This window comes from Macaca mulatta, chromosome 13, assembly GCF_049350105.2.
Source record: "Macaca mulatta isolate MMU2019108-1 chromosome 13, T2T-MMU8v2.0, whole genome shotgun sequence".
Classification (NCBI taxonomy): domain Eukaryota; kingdom Metazoa; phylum Chordata; class Mammalia; order Primates; family Cercopithecidae; genus Macaca; species Macaca mulatta.
The window spans coordinates 67,897,787-67,912,194 of record NC_133418.1 but is presented as its reverse complement, the minus strand read 5'-3'; the positions used below and the strand labels follow the sequence as shown (position 1 = coordinate 67,912,194).

Sequence of the window (14,408 nt, the reverse complement as noted above, 5' to 3'; positions counted from 1 at the left end):
TTTGATTGAAAAAAAAGAATGGGCATTTTGATACTTATTACCTCTTTTTTTCTTGGGCCTTCTGACCCTTACAAAATAGAACTGTCAATTTAATTAACTTTTTTTATTGAATACTTTCTTGTGCAAGGGACTGTACTTGAAGAAACATGACAAAATGAGTACAACAAGGTCTCTGCCCTCCAGTTGTTTAATCTACAGACAGAGAAATCTTTCTATTGCCTGTTGGTTATTACCATCCAGAATTTCTACATAACCTTAAATTTAACATATGAAAGACTAGATTGAACACCTCTTTCTTTATAATTCTCACCTTAGTTAATGTCAGTGGTGCCTCAAGTTGTCTCCCAAGCCTGAAATACAGAAGTCATTCATTTTTTTTTTAATTATTATACTTTAAGTTCTAGGGTACATGTGCACAACGTGCAGGTTTGTTACATATGTATACATGTGCCATGTTGGTGTGCTGCACCCATTAACTCATCATTTACATTAGGTATGTCTCCTAATGCTCTCCCTCCCACCTTCCCCCACTCCATGACAGGCCCCGGTGTGTGATGTTCCCCTTCCTGTGTCCAGGTGCTCTCATTGATCAATTCCCACCTATGAACGAGAACATGCAGTGTTTGGTTTTCTGTCCTTGCAATAGTTTGCTGAGAATGATGGTTTCCAGCTTCATCCATGTCCTTACAAAGGACATGAACGCATCCTTCTTTATGGCTGCATAGTATTCCATGGTGTATATGTGCCACATTTTCTTAATCCAACCTATCATTGATGGGCATTTGGGTTGGTTCCAAGTCTTTGCTATTGCAAATAGTGCCGGAATAAACATATGTGTGCATGTGTCTTTATAGTAGCATGATTTATAATCCTTTGGGTATATACCCAGTAATGGGATGGCTGGGTCAAATGGTATTTCTAGTTCTAGATCCTTGAGGAATCACCATACTGTCTTCCACAGTGGTTGAATTAGAAGTTATTCTTGAAGCATCTCTTCATGTACTCCTCACATGCAATCAATCAAGTTATCTTAAATCGATCTCCTCAATGTCTAAAACCTGAGTTTTAATTCTCATGTCAGAGGTCATAGTTACTGTCCCTGAATTAGTTTAATAGTTCCTTAAATAACTTCTGTGCATATGTATATCAGCATAAAGTTATCAATTAGCTTTTCTTGAAAAGACTCTCTTTTATAATGAGGGTTTTATCTATCTTAACTTTCTGTTGTTTATTTTAAAAATAATGCTTGATTATGGTGAAAATTTAAATAGGAATCCAAATAACACAAATTACTATAATTTACTGAATATTTATTATGTCCTATGTGGTATTCTCAGGACTTTAAGCATATTCTTTCACTTATTCTCACAATAACCCTATCAGGTAAATACTATTAATATCTGTATTTTAGCATTAAGCAAACAGTGTTTAAAGGTTTATTACTTTTATATGTTAAAATATATTGCATTTTCATAAAAATAGAGATTTCATTTTATTTTTCTTAGCTAAGTAAAACATTTGACTGATCCAGGCTATTTTTAATACATGGACTGATTGAATGTTTACTGAAATACAAAATCAGATAATGTCTTTGATAATGGTTTGCCTTTGATAGATCTTTTTTTTTTATTTGGGTAGGTCTGTCACTTACAAAGATACTGTGATGACAGTTTATACAATGTTTTATTGCGCAATCTGCCACATTGCGCAAACACTAAACTTCATGTTTTTGTTCAATAAATGAGGCTTGAAGACTAGTTGATATGCTATTAAACAGATCAGGAGTGATGAGGACTCAGTGAGAGGAAACCATATGAAAAGCAGAGGTCAGGAGTTACAAGCCCATAGAGATAAAGTGACCAGAATTTGGTGTTCAAATGAACCATCCAAGAGAACTCTAGATCTGTAAGAGCAGCTGGAGAAACAGTGACTTTGCAATATTACAAAGACGGTAATTCTGGCAGAGATCCCGGGTTGATGGATGATTTGGATGTTTGATTCTAATAATACAGTAGTTTCATCTGTTTGTTAAATTTTTAAATGATTATTCTTCCTCTTGAGTAATTAATGCAAGTTTCTCCTATTTCCATAGTACTTTCTATATCATTTCCAGTCTCCATTTCACTATCATATCTATTAAAGGAAAGGCTCTCATGAAAGCAATTTAGACTAACATGCTTTTTCTTATGGGGCATTATATATATATAGAGAGAGAGAGAGAGAGACAGTAACAGGCTGAATTCACTTTATTTTTCTTGTATAAAAACCCTATGTTGTAGCCACAGCTGGAGCCTGGGTCCGCTGCACGGAGACCCTGGTGTGGGTCTTGACAAGGTGGTCAGTGAATTCCTGATAGGGAGACTTGGTAAATACAGTCTCCTTCCAGAGGTCAGGGGTCAGGTAGCTGTAGGTCTTAGAGATGGCATCAAAAGTGGCCTTGGCTGCACAACAAAAGAACCCCAGTAGGGTCAGTGGTGTGCTTGAGGCAAGTCTCCCAACCCCAAAATTGTCGCACTCCTAGGAACAGAGAGGCCATTCTGAGCGGGTCTGTCGTGTATTAGGAGAGCCTTTCTCTGCCTCCGTGAAAACACGCCAAGCACACACCGGACCCGTGTGGTTAAGCGGAACTGAGACACCATGGCTATGCCCCATTCCTGGACCACCTACCGAAGTTGCCCAGGGTGGCAGTGCAGCCCCAGGCTGAGGTGTAGCAGTCATCGATACCAGCCATCATGAGCAGCTTCTTGGGCACAGGCGCTGAGACGATGCCAGTGCCCCAGCTGCCTGTCACTTTGCAAGGGACGGTGTGGGCCTTGCCGATCTTGTTCCCCCAGTAGCCTCTGCGAACGGGGACAATGGAGAGTTTGGCCAGGATGATGGCCCCACGGATGGCGGTGGCCACCTCTTTGGAGCACTTAACACCCAGGCCAACGTGGCCATTGCAGTCCCCAATAGCAACAAACACCTTGAACCTGGTGCTCAGGCTAGCAGGGGTCTGCTTCTGCACCGGCATAATCTTCCAAACCTCGTCTTTGAGAGAGGCCCCCAAGAAAAAGTCAATGATCTCAGATTCCTTAATGGGCAGGGAGAAGAGGTAGATCTCCTCCAGGGACTTGATCTTCATGTCCTTGACCAAGCGGCCCAGCTTGGTGACGGGCATCCACTCCTTATCCTCGGCCTTGCCTCCGCGAGCTCCGCGGCCTCGGCCCAGCCCGGTCCATGGCCGCAACCCCGGCCCCGGATGCCACTGCCGAAACCTCCGCAGAAGCCACCGGGGTTCCCCATCCCAGGAACACCAGGGCCTCCGGGCACCCCGACTGCACCGGCGTCATCCGCCATTTGGTGTTTTCTCAGAAAAGAAGGCGGCATTTATATTTTAAATCTACTTTTTGATTATGAAATTGTATTGTGTAAACAACAAATTAATATAAACTTAATGTCTTGAAACAAGAAAATTTAGTGTTTTTTAGATCAGAAGTCTGGGTGCAGTTTAACTGGGTCCTCTGCTTAGGGTATGACAAGCTGCAATGCAGGTGTTGTCTGGGTCTGGGTTCTCATCTGGAGGCTCACCCAGGGGAAGGTCCACTGCCCTCTCACATAGTTGTTGGCAACATTCGGTTCCCTGTGATTTTACACTTCATGACAGTTTGCTTTTTCAAAGCTAGCAAGGGGACAGAAAGAGAATAGAGAAAGTTTGCCAGTAAGAGTAAATACTATACAATGTAACATAATCATGAGTAAAGGCTATCACCTTTACCACATTCTGTTGGTTAGAAGCAAAGCACAGGTACTGCCCACATTCAAGGGAAGGAAATTCATAAGGATGTCAACAGCACAAAGCAGAGATCATAGGACTGTGATCATTTTTAAATTAAATTAAATTAAAATTGTTTTAATGTGTTTTAGGGATGGAGTCTCACTCTGTTGCCCAGGCTAAAGTGCAATAATATGATCATAGTTCATTGTAACCTCAAACTCCAGGGCTCAAGCGATCCTCCTGCCTAAGCGTCCTGAGTGTTTGTGAGTAGAGATGCACACCATCGTATTGATCTTAAAATCTGCTTGCCACAGGATTAGAATTGGCTCTGGTTAACAACACACTGTAATTTTATTTTATTTTTTCTTTTTCAGGTCGCCTCTAAAATCAGTATATTAATTTTGATTAATGAAGATTTAATGTTATCTACTTTCTGTTATTCTAATAACAGCAAAATATAGCCTGCCATGAAATGGTTATTTTTTCTATTTGCTCTTCTAATTTACATATTAGTTCCAAGTACGGTAAAAATAAAACAACAATAATAACAGCAGTCTAGTAAACCAGAGCCAATAGTAGTAAAAAACCAAGTAAACAAACAGAACAGAATAATGAAGATGTAATAATGTAAACCTAACACTATGTGTTCATGCTTTCCCTGCTCAGACTGGCTCAGTGAATCCTACTGTTCTGGAAAACAAGAGTTTAAAGGACAAGCATTCCTATACAACAATAATAGACAAACAGAGAGCCAAATCATGAGTAAACTCCCATTCACAATTGCTACAAAGATAATAAAATACCTAGGAAAACAACTTATAAGGCATGTGAAAGACCTCTTCTAAGAGAACTGCAAACCACTGCTCAAGGAAATAAGAGAGGACACAAACAAATGGCAAAACATTCCATGCTCATGGATAGGAAGAATCAATATCATGAAAATGGCCATACTGTCCAAAGTAATTTACAGATTCAATGCTATCCCCATCAAGCTACCAATGACTTTCTTTACAGAATTAGAAAAAACTACTTTAAATTCCATATGGAACCAAAAAGAGCCCATATAGCCAAGACAATCCTAAGCAAAAAGAACCAGGCTGGAGGCATCATGCTAACTGACTTCAGACTATACTACAAGGCTACAGCAACCAAAACAGCATGGTACTGGTACCAAAATAGATATATAGACCAATGGAACAGAACAGAGGGCTCAGAAATAACGTCACACATCTACAACTATCTGGTCTTTGAAAAACCCCACAAAAACAAGCAATGGGGAGAGGATTCCCTGTTTAATAAATGGTCTTGGGAAAACTGGCCAGCCATATGTGGAAAACTGAAACTGGACCCCTTCCTTATACCTTCTACAAAAATTAAGATGGATTAAAGACATAAACATAAGACCTAAAACCATACAAAACCCTAAAAGAAAACCTAGGCAATACCATTCAGGACAAAGGCATGGGGAAAGATTTCATGACTAAAACACCAACAGCAATGGCAACAAAAGTCAAAATTGACAAATGGGATCTGATTAAACTAAAGAGACTCTGCACAGCAAAAGAAACTATCATTGGAGTGAATAGGCAACCTACAGAATGGGAGAAAATTTCTGCAGTCTATCCATCTGACAAAGGGCTAATATCCAGAATCTACAAAGAACTTAAACAAATTTACAAGAAAAAAACAACCCCATCAAAAAGTGGGCAAAGGATATGAATAGACACTTCTCAAAAGAAGACATGTGTGCTGCCAACAAACATAGGAAAAAAAGCTTATCATCACTGGTCATTAAAGAAATGCAAATCAAAACCACAATGAGATACCATCTCAGGCCATTTAGAATGGCGATTATTAAAGAGTCAGGAAACAACAGATGATGGAGAAGATGTGGAGAAATAGGAATGCTTTTACACTGTCGGTGGGAGTGTAAATTAGTTTAACCATTGTAGAAGACAGTGTGGCAATTCCTCAAGGATTTAGAACTGGAAATACCATTTGACTTAGCCACCCATTAGTGGGTATATACCCAAAGGATATAAATTTTTCTACTATAAAGACACATGCACACATATGTTTATTATAGCACTGTTCACAATAGCAAAGACTTGGAACCAACCCAAATGCCAATCAATGATAGACTGGATAGAGAAAATGTGGCACATATACACCATGGAATACTATGAAACCATAAAATAGGATGAGTTGGATGAGTTCATGTCCTTTGCAGGGACATGGATGAAGCTGGAAACCATCATTTTCACCGAACTAACACAAGAACAGAAAACCAAATACTACATGTTCTCACTCATAAGTGGGAGTTGAACAATGAGAACATATGGACACAGGGAGGGGAACATCATACACTGGGCCTGTCAGGGGGTGGAGGGCTAGGGGTGGATTAGCATTAGGAGAAATACCTAATGTAGATGACGGGTTGATGGGTGCACCAAACCACCATGGCACGTGTATACCTATGCTACAAACCTGTACGTTATGCACATGTATCCCAGAATTTAAAGTATAATAAAAAAGTATGTTAAAAAGTAAAACAATGTATCTTTATAAGCCATATAGCAGTCAAATCTAGAAAGAGAAGTACAATTTCTCCAGACAAGAACCAGATGAGTATCATCTCAAAACCTATAAGTGCTTTTTTCCAATCTCCAGTATATTTATAGATTTTTTTTACACAAAAGCAGTTTAGTTTCCAGATTAGAAGAACAAAAATCTCCGCCAGAAAGATAACTCCCTTCTTATTAGTGGTTTAATTTTTTAAAAGACTAGGTTTCATTCCTGTGCGTTGGATTGCAGAACAATTGAGTGGTGGGGGCATATTTTGAGAGGGAGAAAAATTGTATGGGAAAACAGCAAATTCCTTACCTGGAGTTCCTACTTTACCATTTGAATTTACACCTTCAGTCATCATAAAGATTATCATGGGGAGAATTTCAAAATTTCTTGTTGCGTTTTGATTTATTAAGAGGGCAAGATGAGCAAAATGAAGTTGTAAAAAATTTGTAGAAATGTTTACCCATTTGGATTTGGCTAGGATTTTCTCTTGTTTAACTTTTTTAGGGAAAGATTTATGAATCTTGAGTTATCAGCTTAAAATGCTGTATACCGATCCATGGGTTAGACATGAAACTTTCACCTTTATAGCAACTTTAAGTAAATGTTTAGGCCCGAAATACTTTGATTTGAACTAAAAAATAGTATGGAGAAGTATGGAGAATCCTTCCTCAAATCTTTGGAAGCTGATTGCTGTTGTATTTATGTAAACATAACACAAAGACTTTGGACTTGTACAGACAGCAGCCCTGGAAGAATATATTTAATTTAGAATTATTGCACCAACAAATGAGTTACTCAATGAAAGAAAGTATACCATGGTATAAATAACACATAATTTGCTAAATAGTCAACTTCTGTGAATATTGATAGAAAGATTAGAATAATACTTAGCAGCAAACATAGTTGTTTGGGTAATATTTCCTATTTCTCTTTACCAAGAAATTGGTGAAACTCACCCGTGTCAAGTCCAGGGAAGTGCTTCTGTCATGGTGTTCTTTGTATGGTCTTTTGTTGTCCTGGCGTGATATCTAAAGCAAATTTTCTGACTTCCACTTTGATAGAAGCTAGGTTTAGAGAGCCATTGGGGGTTTTATTTCAGTCTATTTCTGCAATTTCTTAGTTTCTCAAATATATTCCTATGGTTCTACTTCACATTTTGTCTAATTTTGTTTTACAGGTGTGAGGGATGCCAGAAGTCATGGGATTTTCTCTCCTCTAGTATGTGTTTGGGAAAAGGTTATGGCTGCCCTAGGTGAAATGATTTCTCTGTGCTATTCACGCAAACATTTCAGGTTAGAAGTCCTGCTCTGACTCTTTTTGGAGAAAGAAATGCCATCTAGGTTGAGGTCATGGAACACAATGGGCTGCCATATTTAAGAAAACATTAAATCTATCTTCCCTGCATGCATTACTATTAAATTATCAGTGTTTTGCTATTTACCTAGTTTACTCTAATATGTGTGGTAAGATGACATCTACAGAAATTAGTATATTTTTAAATAAAAGAGCCAAATTATGTAAATATTTGTAAGTAGTAAGAGGCAGCATGAACATGAAATCTGAAACCTTTAGTATCTGCAACCAGATTCATTCTTTCTTTAAACTCAGTTCTTGTTCCAATACATCGATACCCATTCTTTCTGCCCATATGGTGTTTTTTTCTTTTACCCTAACTGTTTTCTTTTCTACTTCCCAGAATAAGTAGATAGCATATAGCTCTTTGGCCCCAGGCCAAAACTTTGAAACTTTCAACTTTTACATCCTATTTGGAAATCTTACCTTAGAAGATTTTATTGAGAATAGCCCCTTAAAGGAGTTATACTAATGGGGGCTATGCTTTAAGAGATTTTTTGGAATTATTAAACTTAAAAATTAAAATGTTTTATATTAATTTAAATGATATATTTTCAAAGAGAGAGGTCACGTCGACTCCATAGAAAGTCAAATGTAAATAATAGGTTAACAACCATTTATCTATAGAGTACTTGTTTCATGTACAGTACATTAGAAAAATATCTCAATGCCTTAAATTTCCTCTATCTAAATAGTTACTTACATTCATAGTAATTAAACCCCTGAAGAAGAAAATTTGAGCCCTGATATTGACGAAGAGAAATAGAGACTAATAATGATATATAGATAAATGTTTTACCAGATGTTCTACATTATTCTTCCAAATTTTCATACTCTACCAATATTATTGTCCACATAGAACATACACTTGATGCTTTTAATGATATACAATGGACCCTGGGGTTAATTTGTGAAATCCTGGAAATAGCATAGCATAGTTAGTTATTAATATTAATACAGCTCTCACACACATTCATGGAAGTGTTGGCATGTGTCCTGCTATTGCATATTCCCAAATTTGTTTTTTTTTCTATTTCTTTGGAAGACCCAAGATGTTACCCACACAGATGCATATTTATTAATCCTAAATGATCTTTTAAAAACAAATCTAATATTAGCTTTATATAACTTAATTACCTTTCCCAAATATCATTTTGTATGTGAACTACCTTGGCATAGATACATTTGGTACATATATATTGAATAACATAGAGATGAGATGAGTGTAAGGTCTCTAGGCATTTCAAGAAGATGGTTATACTCTCTGAAGTTGTTAGAAAATGATTTTCTTTATGGCTGATTAGTATATATGGATCATATATGTGTGTGTGTGTATATATATGTATGTGTATGTGTGTGTGTGTATATATACACACACACATATATATGTGTGTATATATATGAAATGAAAGTCTTCTTACACAAGGTCAATCGGAAAGGAGACTTTCTACCTCCTTATAATATTTACAGGACTTTTTCCCAGTAATACAGCAATATGTACCTAGTGTTTTCCAATGAATTTTAAATGAACAAAAGTCATTAAGGAATAAAGAGTTTTTTGTCCTGGACAGTGAATACGATTTGCACTGTTTCAATTTGGCTCCATTTCTGCTATGACAGTTGTAGCTTTAGTTTCATAGCAAACTTTTATTTTAAGGAACAACTAGTTTTGAAGTCGCTCTGGGTATGTGATTATATTTTCAATTGTGTCTCTCTTGTTGATCAATGTTTTGAAGGAAGCTATACTATTCTTAAAACTCAAATTCTTAATTGAGAATATTTGAGATTCTGAAGACTTAATAGTGATGTCATAATCCAAAATACTATAAAAGTGGAAAAGCATAGTTTTTTTTGTTTTTTTTTTTAGCTACCTGCTAAGCTTATGAAAATAAATACACTTTTTGGAGTCACAGCACTTATGCCTAAACATCACAGCTATACTAGAGGTAGAATAACCTAGAAGTCATTTATCTCAGTTTCTGGCATTGCGAATAATAAAAATGAGACTCAAGAAGGTGAAGGTTAAGTTCCAAGGTTATATAGCTAGTTATTGGTAAAATAAGTTGTAACCACATCCCCTGTTTTTTTCTTTTTCACCATATGATGCATAATGCACACTTCTCTTTGAAAGTACATATTTGACCCACAAGAATTTCCTTAGAAATCTAATGATGTGGAGATTGTAAGGCTAAGAGATATTGATAGTTCAATGTCAACTCATTGATCTGGTGCAGACTCACAATGAATGTAATTCATATACAATTACAGAATTATCAGATACCAATGTTAGGTCCTTTCATCTTAATTATTTGTATAAAATATATGTTATTTTACTTTTAACATATGCAGATGACCCAATCTGTTCTTTTTATGCCTCTTTTTAAAATTCCAGACAGAGATTCAGTTTTCCCACTGGCATAATACTGTGGAGAACTTGTTTTAACAAATGAAAAGTTAAAGAGCCTTTATTCCTGCCTCTTGTTGTCCCCTGCCTAGACCTTTCAAACACCACCATCACACAGGACTTGAAATAAAGTTATAGTCTACATAGGCGTTGTGCTACCATCAGCCTATATGATCGAACAGTTCAATTGTCATAGCTTCATGTGTTTGCTAACAACAAGAGAAAGTGGATGGCTGAGTTATTTCAAGAGACATTTAATAGAATTCTAGCACACCGAAGAGAACTTAGATGGAAATAAAAATCATAGCCTCTTCATTCTTCATTTTTAACATATGCCACCTCATAATTCTTTGGTTGGAATATTTACCTTCTGCATTTCTGTTGAAAGTTGCTAGGATATGAAAATAAAGAACTCAGAGACTGGACTGCAAAAAAAGAATGTAGAATGGAAACATGAATTAATGCAAAAGACTTGCTTTATAATTCATTCCTTAAATATTTGATGTGGTTTGCCTTTGTGTCCCCCCAAATCTCATCTTGAATTGTAATCCCATAATCCCCACCCATGGTGGGAGGGACCCAGTGGGAGGTAATTGAATCATAGGGCCGGTTCCTGCCATGCTGTTCTTATGATAGTGAGTGCGTTCTCACTAGATCTGATGGTTTTATAAGAGGCTTCCCCCTTCACTCAGCACTCATTCTCTCTCCTGCCACCCTGTGAAGAGATGCTTTCTGCCATGATTTTAAGTTTCCTGAGGCCTCCCCAGCCATGTGGAACTGCGAGTAAATCACCCCGTCTCAGGTATGTCCTTACAACAGTGTGAGAATGAACTAATACACATCCATTTTAAGATCTTTATTGGAATAAATTCTCTTTGACATTCAAAGTTGTGCTTCCATATGATAATTTGGTTTTAAAATTGCAATATGAGTTTTTCTCTTTGAGTCCTAGTTTTCCTGTCTATAACATGGAGATTGTGATAATTTCTAATTTACTGGGGTTTTGAAGAAAATATTTTAAAAAATCCTATGTGCTTGAAATATTTTGTATGTTAACAAAATACATTTTGTCTATGTTTATAATTATATTTTATTAAAACTGAAATTTGATGGTATTTTATTTCCAACTCTCAAATTTTGCAGCACCAACATTTCATCACCAAACATATACTTAATACTTCCATAAACAGTCAGTCAATTTATCTCAGTCCAGTGAACATTTCTTTCTTTCCCTCTCCTACTCCCTGTAGTATGCTAATTATGACACTGATCATTATTTATCTTTGCATCTTCCAGGGAGTGCCTAGCTGAGTGCCATTTACTCAATGAATAATCTTACTCCTTTCAAATCAAGAAAGCCTGGACACTTCTGTAGCTATCATTGTATGGCGTATTGTGAAGAGCCAATGCATTAACTGATCAAGTTACTCAAAACTGCACTCCAACAAAAATATTAGGAGGTCAACTTAGTTGCCTCCGCAGCCACCAAAACATCACTGAGTAGGCATAAAATGGGTTAGTTCGTGCCAACTTTTCCTCCCTATATTCGTTAAAGTGTAACTTTGAATGGCTCTCAAATTTTCCTATGTATTGATTAAGTTTTGAAAGGATTCTATGCTTCGATTTGTGAAGCCAGGCTTAGGTTTTATCTATCTACACATGATCACCCATATCCATTCAATAAAATGGCCATAGTTACTAGTTACCTGCCTCCTTGTGAGGATCTTCAAGATAATCTTTGCAAAGTATTTTAAGGCCATTTAGAGAGAGAGAGATTATAAATAATACTGGTATTTTCTCTTCCTAAATCTCAGTGCTTATCTGAAAAGTTCATATTTTTATGTGGCATTCTAGGGGTAGTATCATACATGGCCAAAAAGGTTTTCAGTACCATCTTATTAACTTCGTATGCTCTTTTATTGAAGGAAGAATAAACCATTTAAGTCCATTGAAATATTGACTTTTTTCTCATTAAAGTGAAAATATTTAAGATGCTCTCTCTCTGAAAGTGTGATAGGGATACAGGACAGCACTCTTCGAAGATAAGATCATTCAAAACAAAAGTTCTCAGGGATCATTTTCAAAAATGGTGCTCCCCTGTCAGAGCACTGGTGTTCGTCCACTTTATTATTGATACAGAGGTCCTTCCTGTCAAGCTAACCATTTTTCTCTTTGAATTAGAATGAAAATTTTCTCATGTGCTTTTCTACCCTGAGTTAAGACAGATGAAGTAGGAAACACAGGCAATGTTATTCTAGTTGTCTCCATTATGACATAGATATTTATAGTTTAGATGGTATCAATGCCTCCCAGCTTTCTAACAACACCCTTCAATATGATTCTGTCCCTAAAATTTTTCTTCAAGCAAGAAGTCTAATCTTTTAAAACAACTTCTGGGCATGTCCCTTCATAACTAAAACTATCACTGATACCCACTGCCTGTGGATATATTTCAAACATCTCAGACTGATATCCCAAACCCTATATGACTATAACTTGCTTTCCTAGCCATATCTTTCATTTTTTTCTGGGTGAACTGGTATTCTACACAAACTATTATACCCAATGGCTATTTACCCTATTATTTAATTTCCCATTCTCCAGATTTTTGCTGTTTCCCAGCCTCTGCTTTTCCTGCTTCCCGTGCTTGCAGGTCATGCTTAAATCCTATTTTCTTTAACTGCCTTTGTGGAAAAGTGCCCCTTGTATCTTTGTAAATTCAGTACTACTCTTAGGTATAACTACTGCTGCTGGTATTGCCATTGTTGTAAACATGTCTTACATCTCTCATCGTACTAAAAGCTTCCAAGGGCAGAGTTTGCAAATCAACTATTCTTATCATCCTCACAAGACCACATACCTGGTCTGAGCTCAAATATTTATTTGTTTGATGATACCTAATGTCATTTATCTTGCCATTATGGTTTGTGTTGCAGGCCTTGCAACAGATATTTTAGACATTTCTTTCATTTATGTAATACATTCTCACAATGATATTGAAAAATGACTATCATTACTATTAAATCTTTAAAAAAGGGAAAGAAACTAGGATGCCAGAAAAAGTGATGTCACGTGTTAAGGGCATAGAATCAAAACTTCTGGGACAGTTGTAAGCAGGTTTCTCTCACTTTAGAAACTTGTCCCACTACAGTTTGGGCAAGAATTCTAATATTTAAAACAATTTAAACAAAACTAAAATTATTTATGCAAAGCCAGTTAGTATGGTTTATGAGACTAGAGCCCTGATAACTCCTCAGATAACCTGAGTATGAGAAATATCAAGAAATTGAAATATTTTGCAAATAATTGTTTATTTAAATAATCATATATTATGCATGTGCTATATTTGTTGTCAAATGTGTGTTATGCTCCAGACAATGAAAGAGATGGATTTCTTGCTCATACTGCTTATAGTTGACATATATAGGGTCATCTGTAGAATAACTTGTAAGGTAGAAAAATATTGTGGCATTTGTTCTGTCATAACTTGACCTACATGAGCCCCTCCAAAATTTCTCAGTTTGCTTCATATGTTCCACTGAGATCCATATTCAGATACAGTTTCTCGACCAATGCCAATCAAAGGTGGCTTTTGGGGTTTTAGAGTGAACTCAGCTGTCTTTGATCTGGTAGCCAGGCTGCGATGGCTAGTTTTGATATTTTCCCATATTTTTCTTGCTGTCAGGTTACATCTTGGTATACCTGTAATTGATTTCCCCAGAGAGAAAATTTAGATGTGGACATGGGAAGTGCAAACTGCAACTTAGTGCAAGATAAGCCAAGGGTGTAACTGTCAAGTTGTACTTGAGCAGAAATGTTACCCAGTAGGATTACCAAATGAACAGGATGGCAAAGAGTTCTGGGGTGTGGAAGTCAGAGTAGATGCCAAAGGATCTAGATCAAAGGGGTTGGTAGATGAGCAGAGCTGCATCAGAGAAATCTAGGACTGTTAAGGCAAGCATGACCCTTGGGGGTCCAGGCCATGTTCTGAGGTTGGTAAAATGAATTATAGAAGTTGAGACTGAATGTGAGATTTTAACCACCCAAAAGAGGGTGTATGTGCCTCAGGCAAAGAAAAGGGGGGAGAAAAACATGGTATATGGTGTATTTGGGGAGCAAAGACAAGTTCAGTTTCACTGGGGCAGAGCAAGGGATAAGTGAATGGTGTGAGACAAGATTGGAGAGGTTAACAGTGGCCAATAACAAGTGATAAAAATAATTTCAAATGAGAGCAGCTAGTACTTATAAAGTGGTTAATGTGCACCAAATACTGCTTTATGTTATCCTGCAGTATTGTGAAGTATTACATAAACAACTCAA

At 36.8% G+C, this 14,408-nt stretch overlaps 1 protein-coding gene and 1 non-coding gene across 2 annotated transcripts; both read right to left on the bottom strand.

The window, feature by feature from the left end:
* Positions 1 to 2,228: 2,228 nt before the first annotated feature.
* Positions 2,229 to 3,280, bottom strand: LOC717450 (small ribosomal subunit protein uS5-like). Its single transcript, XM_077960211.1, has 2 exons — positions 2,668 to 3,280; positions 2,229 to 2,441 (listed from the first exon to the last, which is right to left on the bottom strand). The coding sequence occupies exons 1-2, from the start codon at positions 3,158 to 3,160 to the stop codon at positions 2,269 to 2,271; spliced, it is 666 nt and encodes a 221-aa protein (XP_077816337.1). The 5' UTR covers positions 3,161 to 3,280; the 3' UTR covers positions 2,229 to 2,268.
* LOC114672014 (small nucleolar RNA SNORA64/SNORA10 family) lies at positions 2,505 to 2,637 on the bottom strand. The gene has a single exon (XR_003722216.1). It is a non-coding gene; the product is annotated as a small nucleolar RNA SNORA64/SNORA10 family (small nucleolar RNA).
* Positions 3,281 to 14,408: the final 11,128 nt, after the last annotated feature.